The 27,115-nt window shown below is 31.2% G+C and overlaps 1 protein-coding gene across 2 annotated transcripts in view; it reads right to left on the bottom strand.

The window, feature by feature from the left end:
* Positions 1-2,709: 2,709 nt before the first annotated feature.
* Positions 2,710-27,115, bottom strand: part of BCHE (butyrylcholinesterase) — a 55,329-nt gene continuing 30,923 nt past the window's right edge. Inside the window, exons 3-5 of one of the 2 annotated variants that reach the window (XR_013995147.1) lie at positions 16,596-16,690; positions 11,420-11,586; positions 5,171-5,529 (exon numbers count right to left, since the gene is read on the bottom strand). Coding sequence is in view for 1 of the 2 variants with exons in the window: in XM_081077042.1 (XP_080933168.1) it covers positions 5,405-5,529; positions 11,420-11,586 (292 nt within the window). In the remaining variant the exon portion in view is untranslated. Of the gene's footprint in view, positions 5,530-11,419; positions 11,587-16,595; positions 16,691-27,115 lie in introns of both variants that reach the window. The other variant, XM_081077042.1, reaches the window with a different exon arrangement.

The raw sequence follows: 27,115 nt of genomic DNA, 5'->3' as shown, positions 1-27,115 counted from the left end.
TTCTTTGATACCTTTTGTTTTTCTTCCCTGAATTGTTGAAGGAAATAAAAAACAATTTAAAAGGAATGAAAGGTCTCCCTTCAGAAAAACAAGGTAATATAGTAATTGATTGCCTCAAGGGTATCTGTTAATTCTTCTTACATGAAAAATAACTCTTACTACTCACCTACTTAGTTTAACAATCATTAAGTAATTAATACGAACAACATCTCTTTATGATCCTAGAAAAAATAATTACTTGAAATAACTTTGAAAGATCACAAGACAGTCAATACTTTTTATGTGAAAAGTATACTGGAAAATGGGAATTAAAATTCTGATTTCTTATCTTGAATCTGAATTATTATTGCCAAATATTGTCAAGCGAGCAAATTCTGGGTTAGTTCAAAGCAAACAATGATGTACTCTAATAACCACTATGATATAAACCAATGTAAAATGTTATATATATTTTATTTACTATTTCTTATTTTTCACTCTCTCCAGAGCATAAAAACGATATCCCGAAAAGATAACTTTATAGAGAGTAGAGGTTTTAAAAAGAAGTGAGCATCCAAATTTATTCTCCAAATTCAGTTATCTCTGTTACAGTTTCTTGTTCAGAAAAAAAAAAAAAAAAACAATTAGGCTTTCAGATATCAGTAACAAGTACATTTCTTACATAAAATTTCAAGTTTTATAGTTATATGCTTGTGAGTACTAAAACAATATGAATATGGAAATATCAACCCAGTTCTTTAAATTAAGCATCTGAAATGTGTTGTTGGTTCCCAAACTTTGCTGTACATCGGAACCAATTAGGGATCATTAAAAAATACTTGTGCCTGGCTCCCACCCTCACCTTGTGATTTAATTAGTATGGGGTGTAGCATGGATATTAGGATTTTTATTGAATTCCTAGATCATTCTAATATGTAACAAGGTTTGGAAACTACTGATCTAGGACCTATAATTTCTTCCCTATCAAAATCATTGTCTTTTAATCTGTTGAGACAAACAGTGCTATCATAGAAAAATAAATTAATGCATTTCAACCTGAAGAAATCAGAATCACCTGAAAAATATTAAAAAAAAAAAATAGTGTCTTGGCTCTACTCTCAGAGATTCTAATTTAATTCACTGGTATATGCAGGCCATATGTAGGTAGCTATTCCAGTGATTCAAATGTGTAGTCAAGGTTGAAGGTGGAGAATCCTAGAGTTAAATAGCCCATACATCAATGTGAAATTATCTAATCATCTAATATGTATACCATATGCTATTCCATATCTCATCACCTCTTCTGCCCTGAAACACCCAATTGCCTAGACAGCTCATTTGGATAAATTTAGTTCCAGGTGGTGGCCCTCCTCTTCTCACTCTTCCTCCTCCTCTTCCTCCTTTTCTTCCGCTTTTGTTTCATGCTTCCTCTTGGCTCCACAAAGATTCACAATGAAATTTTTCTCCTACATACCAGTAGTGGAACTGAACTCTGCTGTATCTTATACTCTTATTCACACAATCAATCAACAAACACCATGCAGAGTGTGGTGCCACTGTGTAAGCAGATCCTAGCTGAGAATCCAAAGATGAATCTCATAAGATTAAGGCATTGACGATTAATTGCCTTAGAAATTCAGGTTTTCACCTCTTAGAGTAACTATAAAAGGATTAAATGGGTCTAAGAAAATGAGCAATGGCTAGCAAAAAATCCAGCATTCTTTGGGTGAGATAAATTCATTTTGTGTTTTGTGTATATGGCTATTTGTGTTCGCATTTACCTCTAAAATCACTATGCCACTTCTACTGCCTTAATTCTCTCATAAATTGGAAACTAGGTGAGATTTTGGACCAGAGACAAAACGGAGTAATGTCAGCTAAACTAAAAGAAACTGGGGCCAAAGTGAGAAAGGAATTTTCTTCTTTCTTTCTTTCTTTCTTTCTTTCTTTCTTTCTTTCTTTCTTTCTTTCTTTCTTTCTTTCTTTCTTTCTTTCTTTCTTTCTTTCTTTCTTTCTTTCTTTCTTTTCTCTTCTCTTCTCTTCTCTTCTCTTCTCTTCTCTTCTCTTCTCTTCTCTTCTCTTCTCTTCTCTTCTCTTCTCTTCTCTTCTCTTCTCTTCTCTTCTCTTCTCTTCTCTTCTCTTCTCTTCTCTTCTCTTCCCTCCCTCCCTCCCTCCCTCCCTCTTTCCCTCCTTCTCTTCCTTTCTATTTTTGTTTCTTTTTTTCTTCCCTCTGCAAACCAGTTATTTTGATTGACAATATTCCTCACTCAGCATCCACACAATAGATCTACTATATCTCTTCAATTAATTTGTAAATAAATTGCTTTCCAATTATAGCAGCACATTCCAGTGACATATGACAATGACTGTTGTGTTTTATCACAAATTGTCCTATATATTATATATTTAAACATTATTTTATAATTATATATGTATACACAACAAATATGTTTATATTTATAAAATATATTTTATATCTTGCATTAGTTTTTAATGCTTGATTAGATGGCCATCAAATAACTAAAATGCACTCTGCTTTCCTAATATTGCCAACTCCTTTTTCCCCCACTCTTGGAAACATGCAGTGAAATTTTTCACTGTGATCCCTTGCTGGATATTAATAGAATTCTGTTTGTATAAATGCATGTATGTATGCATATACCTGTATGAGTGTGCATGTGTGTGTATATGTGCTTGTGTTTAAATCTGGTTGTCTTTTCTTTATTTTTTGACAGTGTGAAGGTTCCACCAAAATTACATTGATAAAAGCACTGTTGGTTTATATTTATGTTAAGTACATTAAGTAAAAAACTTGTATTTCCTATTTTTCTTACCATACTAATTTTAAAACAAACTCTATAAAGAGAATACTTTTATTGAATTAAGTAAGGCTATAGTTGCAACTGGAAATTTTATTAACTGTTGAGTTTGTCACCTTTCTTCAGCAATGTCAAAAAGGTTCATTTTATCAGAATATTCTGCTTAAAATGTCATAGCTGCAGTTATGTTAAGGTTTATCCCTGGAATTTAATTTCTGATCGGTCAGAAATTAATTATCTTACCTTTACATATCATTGTCTTTATGCAGATATAATCCGGCAGCCATTTTTTTAAAAACCAAAACTTAGTTATCATATTTTTAATGTGACTTGTTACCTTAATCCTCATAAATATCACGTGGATACCAAACCATAAAGCTAATATCCTGATACTGGTTGGACTAATTATACTTGTTCTGTTGTAACCTTAGACATAATAGTCCTTCACATTTTGGGGAAACATACTTCAAAAATTTACCAAAAATAGGTGACAGCCTCTGTGGTTTTGTGTACTTGCTGACGTAATATCTTTCTACGTTTGTCCTATAGCAATGGTTTTATACCATTTTTTTTTGTTTTAATATTTATATACTGTTAATATGTCAAATAACCATATCTTCTTTTATTTATGAGTCTGCTGACCTATAAATCTTCAAGAAGCCAGAAATACTGATTTACATCACTTTCTGAACAACTTTTTTTCTCTTCTGGTTTGGGATCCCAGAATTAGAATCCTATATTTAAACTGTCTTTTAAGTGGCTATCATAGCAAGGAAAGTGATATAGACTATTGTACAAGTGTGTTTTTAAAAGCCTTCACCTAACTTCTTGTAAAGGTACAGGACACAGGGAACTCACGTTAATTTATTTACAGAACAAAGAATGTTTTATGTGCAGGCTCACACTTGATGCATTTGGGTAAAAGCTTTAGAGTAAGTCAAGTGTTGTCTAGGTAAAATTCAAGAACAAACCAATGGATTGTCCAAGGTGGGACAAAATGGTCCATAGGAACTTTCCATAACAAGAATATGTCATATGAGACAGCTTAAAGAAATTCTACAATCATCAGCTTTGTTTTTCTACTGATTGCCCTCATCAGGAGTATTTTTAATGGTTCTTTAATGCTGTTGAACAAGTATCATCCTGATATTTCATATATTAGAGGATTCTGCATGAAAAGGAGGATCAAGTGATTTCAAAAAACATAATGAATCCTGGAAGAATGGCACCTGAAATCAAGACAGTGGTGTAGAATGGAAAGCCTGATAATTCACCTATTATTTCTGTGTGTTTTTTTCTTCATCTCTGGGTAAGGGAAGAACTATAAAGCAAAAATGTGCATTTACATTTTAATATCAAAATGAAGTGCTATCAAAACTGGCTTGGCTTGTATAGCGACTCTCTCTTACCTCCTGAATCTGATAAAGTACCGTGAACTTTGAGTAAGGATGGCAGACCCGTAATGGATCTCACTTAAGACAAATGAACAATGGGATCCGCTTTAACCAACAGTGTAAAGACCTATAGACTCACTTTGTCCTATCCTGAGTCCTGGTTTTCAATGCTTAATTAGCATAATCAACGAATATGGCCCTTTTCAGAAACTTAACATCCCCCAACTTCTTCCTGTTAGTGAACTATTCAGTGATCTTCGTCAATAGATGTGTTCCTTTGTCACACAAGTTAGTCAATGCAGCTTTGTAGTTTTTTAATTATAAAAATAATATAATTTATCTGCTGAAAGTATAAACATTTCTCTCTTGGAATTGAACAATTTCCCTATGAAAATCCTAATATTTTTGGGTCCAGCCAGAGTTCTTCTTTCCCAAATGGTACATGACTTCTGACTTTGGACTTCAGATCATCTGCATTTTTTATTTCTGATTTATAGGAAGAGTGATTGACATATATATGTTTGGGGAGAGTCAAGGAGTGGGGAGTTGAGAAAGGGCAAGAGTTGAAAGAATATAGAATATAATTTGATGCCTCTAAGCATACATATTTTTAAAAATATAAACAAGAATTCATTATATTGCCTTACTTTTGTCTCTTGGTAGCAACATTTTATTTCTATCCAAGTGACGAAGCCTCTTATTTTAAAATTCCCTTTTGTTTTCTATTAAAAACAAAAGGACCAAGTATTTTCTGTTTGTTTTTATAACTCATATTGACACTAAATTCATAAATTAATTAGAGGAAGTGGTATTGTAAATTATAGTATCCTGGGTTTTAAGAACTAATTAATTGTTAAAATATAACTTTTTATAAGTGATAATAAAAATAAATGTTCAACTAAAAACAGAATACAGACATTTTTTAGGAAAAAATCTTAAAAGTTATTTGGGAAAGAGTTTGAAGCTTCAAATCATTTTAATATGCATATAATTGCCAAACTTTATATTGTGAAATTTAATTTAACATGTTCTGGCCATTTGGGTTTTGAAATGCTAGGTACAATGCTAAATGAAAAATGTGAGAAATCGATATTATCCTTCGGCATTTTTGTTCAACTATATAACTTTCTCACTAGCTGCATAAGAGAGCTACTGATATTTTTGCCTTGATCTACAGAAAAGCGAACATTCTACAAAGGGTAAATCTATTAATTAGAGACCTGCACAGCTTTCTTTCTTGCTAGTGTAATCGTTAAATTGATTTTTCCAGTCCATCATGTAATTGTTCCAGCGATGGAATCCTGCTTTCCATTCTTGTTCTGCTTCATCAATATTTCCTGTAAAACATGGAATAAATTGAATTAATCTAAATTTTAATCTCTCTTTATGTTAATTGAAAAATAATTTTGATTACAGATGCCCTTTTCTCCAAGTACACTGCACAGAAACTTTTTATTCTTTATTATTAGCTTTTCTCATGACCTGAAAAGATTTTAATAAAATGTTTATACATTATATGAAAATACAAATAATACATGTGTATAAAATATATGTAAAATGTAAAAATATATAAAACAAAATGCAAAGATGAATGTATATATTATGTCAAATTATATTTCATTATATATATTTGTTTTTGTTTCTAAGATTATAGGTATTATTCTATTTTCTTGATTTCCCTATTTATAACAAAAAGTCTCATTTAATAAATATCATTTACATATATAATAATATAGCAGAGTATTATTTCTAATGAACAAGTTTATATCTCAATATTTTGCATAGAATGAACTTGGTGATTGACATTCTATACAGATTTTACACTCATCCTATTAAAATATATTTTAATTAAAAAACAATGCACGGTTATTAAAAGCAGTTTATTGAAACTACTATAGGAAAGCAGTTTGTTAATTGCTTTGCAAATTAGAAAGATGACTGAGACAGTCTCTTCTTTTCAGTAGTTTGCAAAGTGTATGTTTTTGTCAAGGGAGAGGAGTATTTATGCCAGAAAAAATGTGAGGCAATGAACCACAAGTGGTTGACGTACTGTCAGAACCTTGAAATATGACTTATTTGAAAGTGGATTACATTAAAGAATACAGTTTGTGAACAATAGAAACTCTTAAATTACAAACTTTTAAAATTATATGTTTTTGTTCTTAATAGAAATATATACGATCAGTCTAGAAGATGGTTTAAATTATATAAATTTTAAGGTATTTTTTACATGGTAGTTCGCTTCTTAAACTTTTAGGATGCTGAGCTCTTATCATTGAATAAATAACAGACGTTTAAATTACTTCTACTTTCCTAAAAATAAAGACTTAAAATTGTTTTAATGTATAATTTTCAGTTTGGAATTTTGGATCAATTATAACTTTGTAAGACTTTAATTTAGAGACGACAATTCATGTAATGTCATACTATATTATAATATTCTTTCATACTGTTAACAATGGAGCACCCAGTGATTGATTTTTAGTTTAGATAAAAATCAAAATATTAAATATTTTCTATGGACATTAAAATAGTCCTAGTAATCTAGGATAAATTTAAGTTTGAAATGTTTTTAATGCTTGGACATTGGACACATATTTGAGAATTTATACAAAAATATCCTGTTTTTATGTTAAAATGGCTTTTAAAAGATCAATGACTACAATTTCTTTGTGAAAAAAACAATTTCTCTAAAGAGTTAAAAATATTAGATGTGTAAGATATTAAATATCATATGAAATGACCCACTCTTAATGTTATTTTTATGATAATTAAATGCTGTTTAAAAGTTACTTACATGAAAGAAGGACTCTAAAGTTCAGAAAAAGCAAAATTTTTGATATAACAAATAAATGATTGATAATTTAGACCATGAATTTTAAAACGTAGAGGAAATGTCCTAGATCTGATTTTCTTTTCCTGTTGATAGAATAATTCCAAATCCACTTATTCATATAAATGCAAATTGATTTCCTTATGTGTCATAATCAAACATCTATATGATTCAACATATTGAAATACTTTATTTTTTAGTGTACAAATGCTCTGTAAACCTGACTCCATTTTTCATTTAGAAGTACTAAACACTAAGACAATAAAATATAAACATTTAATTATTTTCTAACCAAATCCAGTGGAACTGAATACACCATAATAAAATGATAATAAAAAAACTTGATTCCCATGACATAACTGAAAACCAAAATTAGAAGTTTTTCTCCTCCCCCCTCATCCTTTCCTTTCAAAAATGGAATGCCACTTAAATAACTATAGATTTACCAACTGTGAAATATAGTTCGATTTGTTTTTTAATTAACAAGGTACTGCAGTGTGAAATAAGGAAAAGAACATCAGTATAGGCTTTGGAGTGACATGGGTTGAAATTCCAGCTTGACCATTATCTATATTAGTGACAGAAAAAACGCATTACTTTCAAATTATTTTTACAACTATACATGGTGTTCGTAATACCTATTTTGCAATATTACTGTGAAGCATGGATGAGGTGGTGTGTACATTATGAAATCAAGCTCTGTGAACCTATTGGGAACTCCACTAATGCATTTACTGTCCTTGTCACAAAAATTTATTCCTAACTTGGCTCTTCATTGAATCCACGTACAGCTAGATCAATACCAGTAGTTCATAAACATACTGACACCATTTTTTCAGGATCTTTGTAATCTTTGTTGTATCCATATTGTAGTCTCATTAAAACAAAAATGTCAGTCTTTCCTACAGAAAGAGTAATAATAATAATAAAGCTATATTTTATTTTGTCAATTAAAAAAGAGTAACCGATCTTTCACCAGAGCTGTGTCTATTTCATCAAATTTGAGGAGTTAGGAGAGAACACAGAGAAACGAGTCAACCCAAAATCATTAATGGATGTCAAGTTAGAAGAAGAGATTAAATTGATACTGAGTTCTGCAGAGCATTATAATAATAATAATAAAAATACTATAGTTCATGTATTTGAGAGTTCACAGAAAATCTCTTCTGTACCTGTTACTACTTACTTGTTTCCATGTTTGTCGACCAATTATTACAATTATCAAGAAATGAGTAACTCTTTATGCAGTAAATCACAACATATTAGTTGTCCTATTGTAATTTTGATCATGGGTGTGATAGTAGAGTGAACTACTATAAACTCAGGATAGGCTTTTTGAAGATTTCATGTACTTTTTTTGGGGGGGTGGGATTTCATTGGATGTATAGATCATTTTTTTTTATTAGTTTCAGGTACACAAGACAAAGTAATACTTAGACGTTTATCATTTATATCCCTCACACTGTGTGAACCCCCCCCCCATCCACTATCCCTCTGACATCGCACAGAGCTCATGTACTTTTAAAGTGACATAAAAAAAAAAATTGATTCAATTATCATGTTACCCAAAGCCTTTTTGTTTTGTTTTGTTTTGTTTTGTTTTACTTTTAATAAGGGATTACATATTCAGACTTATGAAAACAGCAAAACAGTTTGATTTTTTCCTCCAAATCAGCTTCCCACTCACATTTTTGGTTTCCAGTCCTGCTAACTGATTAGCAAATAGCAGTAAATGATTCTTCCAAGTGACCAATCCAAGTGGTATCTCAGCTCTTAAAATTATTTCTGGTCCTCTTTAGTTTTGTCAAGTAACAATGTTTCATGATTTATTGAAAGGCCCAAGGAGGAAACACTGGATCTAATGTTTGTTTTTATTAAGAACATGTGAAAGTCAAAGATTTTCTTTTCCTTCAAATAAATTTACTCTTCCAATTTAAGTAAAAACTCATTGATATATTATTGACATTGAATGGGTCATTTCTTTCTTTTTTTCTTTTAAAATGATTCTGAGCTGTTATAGAGTTATATTCTAGTGAAAACTCTGAATTTGATAACATTTGAAACAAATATTGTACATTTTATTTCTTGCAGGTGCATGCAGCTGTGGCATGTGCTAAAGAATGATTGAAAGTTAAGTACTAGAATCATGTCTTAGGGATCATTTTATTTGAGAAGATTCATTGCTCAAATGTAAACTACTGCTCAAATGACACTTATAAAGCTTTATTAGTCTTGCAATTTGAATGAGGTCAGCATCACATTTCTCCTTTTAAGAAATCCAGTCTGTAGTGATTCTTTGAAATTTTCTTTTCCTTTTAGAGCTGCATTTTAAAAAAAAATAATATTTTCATAAATACTTCCATCCAGTTCATCTGAATAACCTCAATTTTCAAAACATTGAAAATTGAAATGTTTAAAGTTTTGCAACTTGAAAAATTTAAAGTATGATAAGAAAATGTCCTTTTAACCTTTTTAAATGTTCTGCTATCTATTATTCTGTTCTGCTACCTTCTGCTATCTATTATTTCTAAAAGTTAAAAACATGCAATTTCACACTGGATTTGTTTGTTTAAATTTATTTTTTATTATTAATGAATATATTGTTGATGTTATAAAATATGCATTTACTTTAAACTTTATAAAATATATTTAATGTAACTTTGTGAAGGAATTATCTGGGAAAAAATAGTGCTAAAATATTAAATTACGTTTTCAAGACACAAGGCACTACACAAGAGCATGGTACTAACCCAGGGCAAGTGTGGTATTTCCATACAGTTTTGCTGGAACTGTAATAGAAAGTTGTTCAGCACTGCAAAGGAAAGGGAAGCAGCTGGCCAAAAATGTCTGAGTTTGTTTATTAAACTTGTTTAATTATAGTGGAGTATTTAGAGGTAGAGATTTTGAAGTATATCTTCAAAAATTGCTAATATTCAAATTTTATTTTATCAACAAATAACTTGCAATAGACCACATGTGCCTTAACCAGAATGGCTCGATTTGGCTTATAATAAATTAGTCATTTTCACTTCTCCCAACCCCACTCTTATTTTTCTTCTCAAATTATGACCCTCTCATTTAAAAGTGTTTTAAGTAAAGATTAAGACTGCATAGTCTGCGATGTGTTAAGTGGTACCTCTTCAGGTCTTTTGGCAGATGAAACGCGTTACCTCATTGTTATTTACACCCGGAGGACACAAGGGCAGTACTGTAGCTCTGCCAAGGGATGCAGAAGCCCATCTCTGGTTATACATTATGTCACAGAACATTTGGTAATACACAGAGTACGGGTATGTCAGAAACCTTTCCCAAACAGATGGAGTACAAAATTATAATTTTAGTGAGGAATGTCTGATAATCAAAAGGCATATTCAACAATAAAATAAAGTTCTGAGATGCTCATATTTGAGTGAAACGAACTCCTTTTCTCTCTAAATAAGAAACTGAAAACATCTACTGTATTGTGGTATCTAATATGTAGTATGAATAGTATAGTGTTGTGATGAACAGAATGGCAACAGAAACTGGCCAGCAATATGTCCAATGGTTGGAAGTCAATTACTTTTATTTGAAAAAAATTAGGGCAGAAAATAGACTAGAAGAGTCACATGGGTTGTAAACAGCTGGGCATTTTAAAACCAGGCCTTGGATTGGATATGTACGTCATTTTTCTCACAAAAGATGTGATCATTCGAGTTGATTGCTCAAGTTGATTTAAGTAATTTCTAACTAATGGATTTTAAAATAATATGATAATCTGAATCATTTTCCAAGCATTTCCTTATATGTCTAGGTAATCACTTCCTGAAGATTAGTGAACTAACCATTTGCTTGTTGTATTATGTATGTCCATGTTGTTAGATAAATATCTTCAATTTCAGATAATTTGCAAATATTTGGATTGTGTTTTTAAACGTGTAAATTTTAGAGTTTTTTTTTTTCATGTAGAAATCAAGGGTTCATTTTTAAATGAATTTGTTTTTATCTATTTTTGAATATAAATTATATTTAGTTCTATATTTTATTAGTTCCAGTTTTTAGTTGTATAAATTATTTTACATTTTTATTTATTCATTATCTATTAGTTAATTACAAAAATGTTGGCTGAGTAGAAAGTAGTACACTAGTTTAATTCCACTACTAAGTTTTATGTTCTTTCAGGAAACTTTCTATTTTAGTTTTCTTTATTTAACTATGAAAGTGCTGCTTATATAGCAAGCCCTCAAAACTTATGCAAACTTGCTGGAAGAAAGTTCTTAATACAATGTACTTATTGGAATCAAACAATTGTAAAGTCACAGATTAACACCATCACGGTGCCTTGGATAGTCTACCTTATCCCTCTTTTACATAATCTACAGCCAATTATTTAATCACATACGAAAAACACACACCTGTCATTTCCAAGACTTTGGGAAAAAATAGTGTCCAGAATCGGCATTGTTGAGCACGTAGCTTAGTGTATACTTTTGGGGACTCTGTATTTAAGGTTAAATATTTTTGTTCAGTACTTTTGAAGACAGGCCATCTTGTATTACTATTCTGGGTCCCATTTGGATTTCTAAAAAAAATAAAGAAAGACATTATAATTCTACTGAAATCATTGTTAGATAAAAACAATACTGTTTTCAAAAACAAACAAGAGCTTTTTAAAAAGTCAGAAAAAAATTGTGGATTTGGTTTGATTATGTGAAGCATAAATAAACTGGGTTGAATGTTTTCAGTACTTTGAAGGACTATGTTAGTTAAAATTGTAGGAAGTAAAATTTGACGAACATTTTTTGCATGCATTTCTGCTTTCTATACAAGGGAAAAAGTATTTTTTTTATTTATTTCAATCATGCTAATGTTTTATTTTTTAAAATGCTTAAATAGGCAATGTTACTTTTGTTTCATCTTTTTCCCTTATCTTTTCACCATGAACATTAATACCATCTACTCAATAGCTCTTGCATCTATTTCATTCTATTTGTTCTTATCCTTACTTCCTGAGTGTGGAACTGATTACACATTTTCCTATTATGGAATAACCTTGTCGCGTTAAGACCCTTCAGTCTCACTTTTATATTGATCTTACATTTTTGTAGATCTGTTCACTGCTTAAAATCCTTTCCATAATCTCCCATTGGGTTCAGGAAAAGGTTAATAAACATGATGTCACCCACATTCCCAAGCTTATTTTCAGATATTTTCTTCATGAGCCCACCATCAGGAATTAGGGATAGTTCGTTAGCAATTTCCTCCTTATTTCATTTCCTTACCTTTGCCCTATTATATTACTTCTGCTTGATATCCCTTCATTCCTTAACATCATGTACCTAAGTCAATTCAAAACCTTTGTATTCTCTTTTTGTGTTGATATTTCTTTTATCTTTCATTTCGATTTTTAAATCAATATCACTTAACTCTATTATTTTAGAAATTCATAGTTTTGGGTTCATTTACACCTTTGTATCACTCAATAATATATTATCACCTAGGTCACTAAACAGAAACTCAAAGAGTGAACATTTTTATTGTCTCCAAGTAGTCAGTCACCGGAGATTCTATAGATTTTCAGCTATAATTATGAGTCAGACATGGCTCTGGAATTACAAATAAATAAGGGAAACAGTTTCCCTCAGGGCATTTTTAAATAAGAATACCCATGAAAACAAATAACCAACAAATAACCAATTATGGTAGCCTAAATCAAGCATAAACAAAGGACTACAAACCGTCAGAAGAGGGAGCAATCACTGCATGTTTGAAAGAAAATTACCTGAAGGAATGAGATTCTAGCTGAACGAGAGGAAATAAGGAACTGAACCAGAAAGAAAAGTTGGGAAGCTAAGGAGAGGAAATAGATTTAACAAAGGCACACATTATGAGTATTCATCTTAGTTCAAATAACAATGAGAATGCTAATTTTCTTGGATTCTAGGATAGACGATGTCCTATTATAAGAATTGTAGCTTTAGAATATTGGTATTACCACATTAGGATCTGACAGCCTGGAAAAATGGTTTAGACTTTAGGTTGCAGGCATTTACTATATTTGAGTGATTTTTCACCTAAATTGCTTACAATGAACATAACATTTTAGAATTATTGACCTGGGGATGGTATCTAGAATAATCAAGAAAACTGTAAAGCAGTCACAGATACTTTCATCATAAGCAGAAGACTAAAGTGATCAGGATTAGAAGTAAGTCATTCCTTTCTCTTAGGTTCATTCTGCTGTAAGCAAAATCATATAAGAAAAACTCCAGTTTAACTTTCCTAAAAGTTCACACAAAATTCTTTATCATTCAATATATTCTATAGATTATTAATAGATGGAAAGTTGGGAATAGTGATAGTAGATATAGATCTTTTTTTTTCTTTTTTTCTTTTTTTTTTTTTTTTTGCCAAGAGCCTGTGAACCCAGTAAATTTTGGAAAGAGAAGCAGGCATTTATTCAGTATGATTATCTAGAGGTAGATTATGCTATCAAGAACTTGTATAAAATAAGCACCATAAATTCATATTTTGTCGTAAAAGCAGACATATTCAACCATGAATTCCGGAGCTTTAGCAATAAATAGCTTCTTGATGGACTAGTTGATTTTATGTAGGAATTGGATGATTTAATAAGAATTATTAAAAACCAGAGCTATTCAAGCTAAACCCATATCATAATAGGATTGAAACATCCTGCTTTAGGGTATTATTTGAGAGAGGTCATGAAGAAAATTTCTCCAGATCACAGATGGCACACTTGTCTAGGTGAATTATGGAGTCTTCCTTTAAAGCTTTAAAGCTTTAGAAACTAACAAGTACAGCTGCTGGAGGCTGGATATTAAACCAAGAAAACCATTGGTCTGATTCGGTACAGCAATTCTTATGTTCCTAAATTGCCCACTTTACTTCTAATTCCACTCTAATTAACTTATGGCACCATTTTAACTGCACATTCATCTGGCTTCTGCAAATGGTGACTTAAACAGACCTGACTTGTACTTGAGTTCAAGAGTGAAGCACTAATGCACTGCCAGTATTCATTTAACAAACTTTGTCCTATGAAATAACTCATGACATTCCAAATTACAATTCAGAGATAATAAAATTCCTGTGCCTATGGATGCAGATAGAGTTTTCAAAAAGTGATTGAAATAGCTATTGAAGTGATGGAACATTTTACTCTATAATTTGAAGAAATTTTCAAACTTTAAAACCTAACAAGAGAGGTAATAATCTTCCTATCTGTATCAATTAAAAACTTTGTGAAATACAACCTATTTTCCAGATACACAATTTTGAAACACTATGTAATTTTAATCTCAAAAGTATAACATGCATTTAAACATGTGCACTTTGCCATTTTTCAACAATATTTATGTTATTGTCACAAAATAATGACTTCAAAGTGATAATACCTAAAATTTTCCATGAAATAGAGTAATGTCTGCTTTATTTTTACTATCACAATTTTTTTCTACTGTATGGGATACAAAAGTGGTCTAAAGGTCATCTTACACTTTTATTCTTATGTAGATTTGAAAGTTTTAAGACATAGCTTATTTAACCAAAATAAATCAGATTTCCTTTCTTGCATCTGTATTTCAGGAAATTATCTGATTGTCATTTTATTTGAGCCCAGATTTCACAACTCATTACATAAATAGATTTTTTGAAATTATATTAATTGACTGAGGCTGCCTGATATGAAGATGTAGTATGAATTCAGCTCCAATCATCAAGTTTTCTTGGGATTATAAATCCCAGTATTGCCTGCTAAACTTAAACTGAAATTATTATTCTTTTTGACTAAGAATTCAGAGACTATAATGTCTAAATAAGCTATACAAGGATTTTAAAATGAATATATTTGTTTGCTTTCCAATCTAGTATGATGAAGCCATGATTAGTAGTTGTAAATTGAAAGGCCTCCTGAAATATTCCACTGTCATAACAGAGCTAAGGGGTAACAGTTTATATTGGATAATTTCTTAAATATACAAATATTTATGGATACATATTCCATGTCACATTACACTTTAATCAAATTGTATTTTAATGTAAGGAATAGAGGAACTATAAGAGAATCTGAATTTAGAGAAAAAATTCATTCATTCAACAAATATTATTGAGTGCATACTATGTCAGATTTATTTAAGTCACAGAAGATTCAAGAAAGACAAAATAGGCAGAAATTCCTGCCAGTTATAGTTTTCATTATTTTATAGTAAATGTTCACATTTAAAAACTACCACCACATAGAAAATCATATTTCACAGATAATCATATCTCCAATTTCAGGAAAATTGGTATTCTGAGCCAAATAATGTGAAATTCTGCATCAGATAAGTTTTTACTATGGCTGTAAGACATTGTGTGCCAGTTTTAACATGTGCTTTACATGCAAACCTTTCACAATGATATTGCAGTTGAACATTTAAATAAAATTGATAATATAGCATATAATGGGTACCTGAAGGGTCAACATCTAAAAAGTGAGATGTGCAGATTTAGTACTCTTAGAAAAAATTAGGAACTGATTGAGCAAAATAGAACAAAAATAAAATAAAATGGAGACATTGAGTTAGCGTCATGAATAGTAATGGTAGCAGCAAATAAAAAATTTCACAAGTTGCTTCTATTACTTTGACATATTTATATAAAGTACATACAAAACAATTTTGATTTAATAAACAAATTTACTCATCATATTTGAATATAAAATGGTGAACATGAATGTATAATATAATCTGTTTTAGATAAATATGGAGACATGGGTGAAATAGAGACAATAACAAAAAGCAAAGGATAAATAAAATCATGTTTTTCCCAAAATATATTCTCTGTTTCATTTTGCATATAGAAAACTCCTTAGGAATATAGACATTACAGAGAAGTATTTGATTCCTTCTAGAGGAATTTTCTGTGACTGCAGTATATTTAAAAATTTGACCAAGTTCCATTACTGACTTTATTTAATTCAATATCCCAAAATCTGTGCAATCTTGAAAACTGACCCAAAGAGAGCTTTAATTAATTATCACATTTATTCTTAATTACATAACCAATGAAAATGTGTTTGATACCACTGAATTTTATTAAAGCAACTTAGTATTAATTTGCGAACACATTCCCAATATTTCAATCATTTTGACTCCATTTTAATCTACAAGGCTAATGCTAAATTGACTGATTAATTTTGTAAAACCTCTTGTAGAGAATTTCAAGGTTTTCTACAGGCTTTCAAAATGAATCTTTAAAGACAAGTGGAATAATTTAAATAATTTGTCTTTTCATATATACATACATATTCACATAAACATGCCCATTTCTGTGAATCTGACATATGTATGTCAGATATGTATATATACATATATACATATATCTATACATATACTACATATTTGTATATACTCTATATAGTATATGTATATATATGTATATGAATACACACACAAATATGTGCATATACATGTATGTGTGTATGTGCATATGTTCTGCAACTTGAATATTAAGGATACCAAAAACAATTTGAGAAATATAATTTCCATACAAATTTAATTTGTATTATAACATACTGTTGTAACTCACCATAAGCATGCATATTATATAAATAATGATTATATTTTGAGCTTCAGGTCAATCACATCTTTTTTTTTTTTTTCTTCTCAGCATCTACCATAAGCCTGAACAGAAAATATATGGTTAATGAATGCTTGTTGAAATGAGAACTAAATGAAAAGCCTTCAGAACTTTATACGTATACATTTTAAATTACATCAATATCAGTTACAAACTATTAATTTTCATAGTTTTAGAAGAGAGAAATTCACTTTATTCTCATGTGTTAAGATAAAAATAAAGTCTTGTAAATATTACTCTTCTAAGATTAAAAACTTGAAAAGTTACGTTGACTCTTGAAGTGCCTAAAGAAATAATACTGTTTTTGACTTCAAAGTACTGCATCAGCTAATGAGGAATAACAATATGCATGAGCTTCTTTTAAGTCTGTTCACAAATTGAAACTCAACTCTTCCCAGGGCTCACTTATGTCCTCCATCTAAACTCACTGTACTTTCTTAGGGAGGATTCTTTTTCTTTTTCTTTTTTTTTTTTTACTGTACTGTTTTCCCTCTGGATGTAATAAGGGAAAATATACCAGTTACAAAAGCAATATAGAGTTTATAATATAGTTGTGCATAGACAATTTTTTATGAGGGGTTAATTGCAATTTAGATTACACAAGTTCAGACAATTAAGTTCGTGAACTCATCCTAGAAAAAGTGCTACATAACCTCATTGCTGAATATAACTGCAGTCATCTTTGAAGTACTCCCCTTGGGAAGCTATGCACCAATGCCAGTGCACAGTTCACCCCTCAAAGCAGTTTTAGAACTCTCTTTCTGGAATGGCCTTCAGGCTGTCGTAGTATTACCCTTGATGTCCTGAATGTCATCAAAATATCTTCATTTCAATATTTGCTTTATCTTTGGGTAAAGAAAGAAGTCATTGGGGGGCCAGATCAGGTGAGTGGGGAGGATGATCCAATACAGTCATTTGTTTACTGGCTAAAAACTCCCTCACAGACAGTGTCATCTGAGCTTGTGCATTGTCGTGATGCAAGAGCCACGGATTGGTGAAAAGTTCAGGTTGTTTTCATCTAACTTTTTCACGCAGCCTTTTCAGCACTTATAAATAGTAAACTTGGTTGACTCTTTGTCCAGTTGGTACAAATCCATAATGAATAACCCCTCTGATATCAAAAACGGTTAGCAACATCATTGCAACAAGTTTGTGAACTTAATTGTCAGGTCTCCTATTTAAGGCAAATATCTAGATCTAGTTCACTTTTGTTACTTGCTTCCTCCCATGTCCTGGCATTTCCATTGCAAACTATAGAAATGAAGAAAGTAATCACTAAAGAAAATGCCCTAGATTCATTAGTTTGTTAAATTTTCTCCTTCAAAAGGTTTGCTTTTCTAGGCATGTTTACTGGGTACCCAAGAGGCAGGATTCTATTAGTACACCAGGGAAGTTTGTGATAACTCAGAAATTCTCTGAAAATCACTTATTGGGTCTAAATATCTTATATAGTAGAGTCCATGGTCAAGCTGGTTATTAAATGTATATTATTTCATCTTTCCTAACTGGTGGATTGAGACATATTCTCAACTTCACAGAGAAATAGGAATATAGATCTTTATGAGAGAAAGAGGAGAGGAGAGGAGGGCAGGGGATGGGACAGGAGGGAAGAAGGAAAGAGAAGGAATGGGTGGAAAGAATCCCAAAGGAAATATATAAACTATGATTCTGTCACCAAATTTGCTCAAAAGGCAAAACACATCAATTGGGCTAATCCTTCTGGGGAAGGCATAGAAAGAGATAAGAAGATTTTTTCACTCAACAGTAATAAAAAGGAACAGATTACATTTCAGTTAAACAAATACCATTAGAAAAATGACGTATATTTAGTTGCACAGCATCTTCTAACTTTAAGAATAATTAGCAACTGTAGTTACTAGAGGCCTTCAAAATATGGGATGAGGTTTCGGTGCTAGTGATAACAAAGGTCAATATGTTACAATATAGCTAGAAATGTGCTATGAAAGGGGAGCCTGGTAAGAAAAAAGCATCCAGTCTAAAGGATGATTTTTAAAAAGTAAAGCTGAATACAGCATATAATGTGAGACTTCTTAAGTGCTCCCTGGTGTCAGGAAACTTGTCTAATTTTTTTTTTAACTTTAATTGTAAGCACCTAACAAAGAAATTGGCATGTGTTGGTAATCAGTTGTTAAACTGAGTCATATTTAAAGAAAAAAAAAGAGAAATAAAATGTCTTAAACACACACAAACATGTTTCTCCTGTTAATCTAAATTTAAATCTTCCAACACATTTTCACCTTTGTTGAGATGTATTTTTTTCTAAATTTATAACTATCTAAATTTATAACCATAGTGGGAATCAAATGCCCACTTTAAAGCACATGTTCTATGTTTTGTAAGAACATTTAAGTCTTAATTAGTATTTAGAAGAGGTTTTTGTACGTAATCCACTCTCCTAAATACTTCACTAACATAGTTGGATAGTCATGCAAACAAATTGATTCTCAGTGCACAGTTCTCATTTAGCAATTAGGCCACATTCATTGTTGTCATCAGCTGAAAGGGCAAAAGGTTGCCAGATAAAATAGATCCCAAAGATCTTAACTATACCATTGGTATGATGGATGAATAAAGCTTTCACGGTCTGGATTATTCTTTCTCCTTTCGTCTGCATTATTTGGGCAGAGAGTTTGCTTAATTAGCTAGAGAGTTAAAGAGGAATATTAGGCAATGTTTAGCACACTCCAGCTCTCAGAAAATGAACTGGGCTGAATACTAGATTGATTTAGAAACAAAATTTTCTTCCCTCCCTCTTTTCCTTCCTTCTTTCCTCCCTTCCTTCCTTCCTTCCTTCCTTCCTTCCTTCCTTCCTTCCTTCCTTCCTTCCTTCCTTCCTTCCTTCCTTCCTTCCTTTTTTCCTTCCTTCCATTCTTTTTATATCCTCCCTCTACTTTCTTTCTTTCCTGCCATTTCTTTTTGTTTTTTATTAGCTTAGTAAGCACTTGCCTAATTTAAAATGTGCAAATGCATTATATTTGTACCTATTTTGTTTTCTAATGACAGTAGAGCTACTATCACTAACTACTATGATTTGGATGGAATCACATGAATCCCAGAGGGGCTACAGCACAAATGTCTGTGGAAAGTTCAAATGCACTTTCACATAATAACCCAAGAGCACTTATTTTAATAAGGGGGCAGGCAACATTAATTATGGATAAGAAAATAATTGCAAACTTGAAACCAATTGGCTTCTTTTGTGAGTCTTCCAAATTCTATCAGTTTTGCTCTTCTTTATGTCTGTTTGCTCTAGTCTTTGCCATAAATTTGATGGCAGCAAGCCCACAGTTTCAGGAATAAGTGTAGGAAATGCCAAGAAAAAGTCATGGAAATGTACTCTTAAAGTAGCATATAAGAGTCTTAAAATAGCTTGAATTTAATGGAACACTTGAACATTACAAGGGACTTGGGAAATCAAATGCTCTAAGAAAATTATATAAAACTTTAAATTATTGTGATTTTTTTCTTGAATGGGTAGTTTGAACTTAAAATATAATTATTCTTGAATTCAAAGTTATTTTCTTTATACCACTATTCACTGGAGGTCCCTATAATTGACTAATGATCTCCATTAGACTGGAAAGCTTCATGAGAGCAGAGAACATGCCTGTTTTGTTCATTCCGGTAGCCTAGTGCAGTCAGTGTTCAATAAAAACTCCTTGGCAAAGGTTTTGCCTACCAGAGAGCTTGCTTAAGTAAGGAAAACATTAGACTGATTGTATTGTAAGCAGTATAATTTAGATCCGTTAATTTAATCTGTAGAGCTAGACAACAAATAAAGTAATAAATATCAAAAATTCAGGTGATGATATTGTCTATGAAGAAAGACAAGGAGTATAACCAAATATCTGTAAAGAACATGTGATAATTCAGATTTGGCTAGTGAGTCACAGAAGATTGATGTGTGAGGAATTGAAGAACGGTAATGAAAGCAAACCTTACTTCCTGCACTGCTTCTTGGCTACATCTTTCTGGCTTTTACCTAGAAAGGGAAATGTGAGAGGGATGAACAGAGTGGACTTTGAGGTTCTCACAGATGCTAAATACAGCTCAGGCAATTCCTCCCAGATTCTTCTTTACTGACAATGATGAATGTGACTTCCGCATAACTTATTAATTGCAGCTAAGTCAGTCACAGGATTTTACTTCTTATGTCCAAGGCAGGTGCACCATAACATAAACTACAAAGATAATTATTCTTTACAGGGAAGTATGATTTAATAACTTGTGAATTTAAAGGCAGTATTCATTGGAAGCTATTTCATGAATTGTATGCAAAAATAAGATAATGCTGAAGAATTAAAAGTATCTTTTCTATGAAATTGCATACTGTTTTATGACTAAATCTACAGAAATTTCTCTGTAGCTTAAATTAATAAATGTAATTTTTTTGAAATCAGTAATTTAAACACGTCCTTAATCTGAGAGATGGAATAAACATTTATTTTCTGCACAGAGAATGGCAGCTTTATAACGAAGATAAGGAGTATTCCTGCAATATATTCATTTTATAATTTAAAATTTTTCTTTTTTCCCCCGACACTAGGCATTCTAAAGTATTACTTCAGATACCATAATTTAAAAACAATTTTGATATCAAGAAATGAAGTACAAAAAGTATTTATTAAAAATGTCATTGGTTGTGTGACCTTGGGCAATTTGCCTAAAGTCTTCAATCATCAGTTTATATGTAAAATAGGGATATTAATGCGTTCTACATAGAGTGGTTGTAAAGAATATGTAAAATATCTATTTGGAGTGTTTAGAGCCATGAGGGATCATAATAAAATATTTAATAAATGGAAACTAAGAATATGAAGAGGAAGACACGGCAATAGTGAAGATTGTAATATCACTGTCCATTCTGGCTCTTGCTTGCAGGCTTTCAACAGTAGGAAACATAGTACTCACTGAACATGTTTTCCCAATAAAGCTCTGAGGTAGGTTTTATTAGAGAAAGAGAAGCAAGGAGGAATTAAGTACCTTGGAAACCATGTAGCAAACATGCGCTTCAAAATTAAGTATATTTTTCTCTACTAGCCATATTCCTTCTGATCCATAATAGTTGGTTGGAAGTTTAATAAAAAAGCAACCCTTTTTCTGTGGAGGTGTAAGAAAAAGCTAGATATCCATACTTAAGTGTGTGTTTATATTTTCCACTTTTAACGTGATTTTTTCCAATATTTTTAGGATTAAAAGTAATTAAAATGAAACAATATTTAATTTTTTAAAACTGTAAATTTAAAAAGCTTTACTCTGACCCTTTTTTTAAGAAGCACATTCCAGCAGACATGCATTTACCAGTAATTTATATTATCTGCACAGTGGTAAGAATGTTGTCCATGAGATAGCTTTTAAATATATATATATTTTTTATGCTGTGTCTTTATTACTTCTACCATTATTTTCTCCTGTACTGTTAACCTGCTCTTTTGTCTGTATAGTTTGAGGGAAAAAAATCAGTTACGTTTCTGTTTCCTATGTTCTAAATCAGTGATCCTCAATGGGCAGGGAAATAAGAGTGAGGAGAAAATGATAGTGATAAGGAGACACATCTGATTAGGAGCCGTACCAGACTTATTTGCAGGACTTTTTAAAATTGCACATGCTTACTAAGAGATTTGATAAAGATACATGTCCCATTTCCTACATTTAAAATCACTGTCCTTGTGACCAGAAGCAAATTAAAATCTTATTATTCAAATTATTGTATTAAATAAAAAATCAAACTGCCATTTAGATTTGGGTTTCCATGGAGTAACTTTAACTCAAATTTTCTTTATGCCTCTACCCACTCCCATGAGAAACTTACCCATTCTCAGTTTTAATTATTCTTGTACATAATGAACTCTTATGTTTTTCTCCACTCTTTCATCGATAACACCTTGCTGTGGGCTCTGGTTGTGAAATCCCAGCCACTGCGTATACACCTATATGTACCATTCTGCTTTCCCTTCAACTCTATGGGAACACACCATACTTAAGCTCCATAAAAGCGCACCCGTTCTGTGTTCTCCATTTCAATTAAAGTTCTCAACTCATTCTCAATATCACATTACACCCTAAAGAGTTGCATAATACATGATTTGGAGTCAGTCTTTACAAACAGACTCTACTACTAAAAATTGATTGAACTTGTGCAAATACATAAATATATGTATTTATATATACACACACACATATATATATATATTTATATATATAAATATTATATATATATAATATCTGAATAAAGTTATTCAACTTCTCAGAGCTTATTTATAGCCTATTTACATATATGTATGTACATATATATTTATATATATATGTACATACACATATGTATATATATATATATATATATATATATATATATATATATATATATTTTAATTTTTTTTTAAAGAGGATAGTTTATTGAAAGCAAAAGATCAGAGCTCCCGAGTGGGAGGGGGTCCCAAATGGGGATGCCTCTAGCCACATATTTTTAATAAGCAGTCTCAAGACGAACAGATTGGCTGGAATATAGTGAACAGGGAGAGAATCCTAACAAAGGTAGCCAAATAATATGCTGTGTGGGTCCTTCTAGATAACGATGAGAAATTTGGATTTTATTCTAGATAAAATAAGAAGTCTCTGGAGAGCTATTATTTAGGCAGTGATAAGATCTTGCTTACATTTTGAAGTGATAATGTCCACCACAGTGGGGAAAATAAACTATAGAGTGACTATAGTGGTTGGACCAGGGAGAGTAACTATTTGTAGTAAACCAGAAAAGATACATTGGTGGCATAAAACAAGCTTGAATCTGAAAATAGTGAGATCTAAATTATTTTTGTATCTATTCTGAAGGTTGAGCTGATAGAATTTGGAATGGAGAAAGTAAGAATTTAAATATAGAAGAGGTTTGGGTTTTAAGCAACTTGCAAATGAGGAGATATATTTACAGATATATAAACAGAATTCATGAAGATATAAGTGGTGTTTAACATCATAGAAATAGATAAGATTGCTTAGGGAATGTACAAGAAAAGAAAAGATCTAAGAACCAAGGTTTTTAGAGCTTTAGAGGTGAGAAAGATGAGAAGAATGATTCATTTATTCCTTTATCAAACAATTAATAATTATTCATTGACTACCTATATGTGTCCAACAATGTACCAGGCATATAATTCTAATTGAAATAAACAAAAAACTCTGTTCTTTTGGATCTTATGTTTTTGTAGGAGAGATGATGAATAAGATCAATCAGCTAAATTATACTTGCGACAAGGACAAAAATAAGCAGGGAAGGAAAATGTTAAGTGTATAGAGAGTTGAAAATGTGCTAAGGTTGCCAGGAAAGGCTCCAATGGAAAGGTTACTTTTGAGTGATCTGAAGAAAATAAGGGATATATTTATGTAAATATCTGGAGAAGGAGACAAAGGGACTCAGAAAAGTACACTCAGCAAAAGTTCTAAGTATAGCTAATATAGGAGTGTGCTGGTAAGTTCAAGAAACAGTAAGGAGAGCAGTGTGGCTAATGTGGAATGGAGATCCTGTGTTGAGAACAGATAAAAGTTGAGCAAATACAGAAAATATAGATACCAGATACAAGGCTAGTGAAAAAATACAAGTGGGAGATGATGGTGGTTTGAACTTAAATAGTAGCAGTGGAATTTAAGCTGTTTGGGTACAATTATATATTTAGACATAAATAAGGCTGTAATTCCTGTAGGTGAGAAAGATTGAGAGAAAGAAGTTATATTATTGAATGGGTTATTTGTATGAACATTGAAATAATTTAAAACAATTGCATAAATTATGGTAGAGAGAATGAAAGTAAGCTAGATGCTAAAAATCTCCAGTGAAAGAGTAGGATTTAAGCAGATGACTATAGCAAGAATAGGGAGCAGGATAGCATAGTCTGATATCATGTGATAGAATTGGCTTCAGTGAATGGACTGAAGGGGGAAATAGAATCTTCATAATCAGCTAGACATCAATTAAAGCCAAAGAATGAAGGCAACATTCAGAAACCCAGTGAATTCACTGCAATGAATTTTATTGTCAGACTGGATATCCTAGAAGGAACAGTTGAAGGGGTTTGGAAGTTTGGAAACGTGGAAATTTGATTAGTGTATACTTCACTAATAGGTTTAATAGGTTATTAAATAATAGGTTACTAAAGGAATGCAAATATATTTCTACAGGGATTTTTTAAACACAACATTATATGTCTTAGTGGCATAAAATGTTTGTTACATATTTTGAATATTTATCTTGATACTTGCACACTCCTATGTATATAGGAAGATGAAGATAAATTTAACTCTCTTCCTATGATTCTGGAGATCTGAGATATAGCACAGATGGATAACAATGATCTAAATCATTAAATATGAAGGTCATTATGATCTAAATTATTAAATACGAATGCTTACTTTGCTAACTTTTTAACCTTTCTTTTTGACAAACTTAATTTAATTGCCTTCAGAAACACCACAAACACTTCTTTTCTTTTTTTTTCCTTCTAATTTTCCAGCCACTCCTTACTCTGAATTTTAGGCACCTTTTCCTTTTCTTCCTCCCTAACACTGGGTATTGGCAATTATTCTAGGCCTGTTAGGCTTCTCATTCTGCCTAAAATATCTTAGCAATCACAGCCAATTTGATTGATTAGATTACCATTTATATCCAAGTGCCTACTCAACACATCCCCGTGGATATCTCATAGGCACTAATTCAATGTATGAGAAATCAGTTCATCATTTTAACCCTGTCCTCACATGCATTCAACTCATTAAAAGGTTATGGCTAGTCAAGTCAGAAAACTGGATGACATTCATTCATTTCCCTTTCTCCTCACACCAAACCCTATTATGGCTTATATCCACTGATCTCTCAAATTCATTGCCAGCCTGGTCTTTTTCATCCCCAGTGTAACCCTGCTAATCTAGGTCATTATTATTGCTGCCTTGAATTATTGCAACACTCCTCCAAATTCTTCTTCCTGTCACTTTTTTTTTTTTTTTTTTTGGTCACTTCTAAGCCATCCACTCCCCTATGGATAGGATGATCTTATTAAAATTCAAATTTGAAAGCATTCTCTGCTGATTTAAATAAGGAAACGAACAAAACAAAATGTTTCCACATGGTACCTCTGGGATATAATCCAAAAACAGCAGGATTTACAAATTTGACTTGGTTTCTGCATACCTCTCCAGATTCATCTTTCCCCATACTTGTCTTACTTTCTCTTGCTCTATCAACTTTGGTTTTTGAAAACACTATTTCATCGTTCCAAAGGAATCTGATTCTTTGAGAAAGGTTTCCATAAGCCTCTAGTACTGGACTACTGTTCCTCTATGGTTTGTTTCACAGAGGTCTATGGTTAACCATACTATATAGTCCTTACTCTGTGCATGGAAAATTGCTTGTTTGTTTCTCTCTTCCTTAGTAAATGGTAACCACCTTGATGGTAGGTCTGTGTTTTATTCTCCATGATATTTTCTACGGACTCCATAATATTTAGCACAGTGCCTGGCTCATAATTGGTGCTCAATAAGTATTTGCTAAATGAATAAAATTATAAAATATAAAGATGTGGAGTAAAATTTAATATGAAATATTTGATTTTTTTGCAATCATTTATGTTCATAATATTGGATAAACCAAAAAAGGGCTACAACCAGGTGCCTAAATAATAGTATAATCTCATCTTTATAATAACAATTATGTAGTTTATTTTAATTTGCCTGGATAATAGTCAAAATGATGAAATACTGTTCTGATTGTTTTAATGACCAAATTGGGTTCTTTGTATATGTTGATTGGTTAGCAAAACTTAGTTGTTAAACTAGAGAGAGAAGAAAATGCCTTGATTAGAACACTGTAATCTTAGAAACAACTACAATTAATGATGTTAAGTCTTTGGGAAGATAAGTTAAATACATATTATCAAACCTTCACTTTAAAACAACAATGATCTATCACATTTCCTTAATAAGTCATGATATTTCTTTTCCTTTGGTTGGTGAAATGGAGATGGAAACTCAAATAGTACATAATTTTCATTTCTTTCTAATTTTTTGAGATAAATATTACAGAACAACAAAAAGTATCATTAGGTTTCTCACTTTATTTATAAATTTTAATTTATTTATAAAATTATTTAAAAAATAGTTATAAAAATTTATTTATAAAATTATACATTTTAATTTATTTAATTAATTTATTTTTAAATTTATTTATAAAATTTATTTATAAATTTTCCAGCATCTGATATATTTTTATAAGTTCAGGTTAAGAGCTCTTCTAATTGAGGTAAATTATACTTGAATTACAATATTTGTTTAATTTTCTGAAATCATACAATATTCTTTTTTTGTTGTTGTTGTTACAATCTCTCATGATAAAGGCTATATTTAAAGTAGTAGTTTCTAGAAGTTTATTTGTCCAGTAAGTTTCCTTAGGAAATATAGTTGAA

This window comes from Rhinolophus hipposideros (assembly GCF_964194185.1).
Source record: "Rhinolophus hipposideros genome assembly, chromosome: 2".
In the NCBI taxonomy this organism is placed as follows: Eukaryota; Metazoa; Chordata; class Mammalia; order Chiroptera; family Rhinolophidae; genus Rhinolophus; species Rhinolophus hipposideros.
The sequence above is the reverse complement of the archived record's forward strand: the minus strand, read 5'-3'. Positions and strand labels throughout refer to the sequence as shown.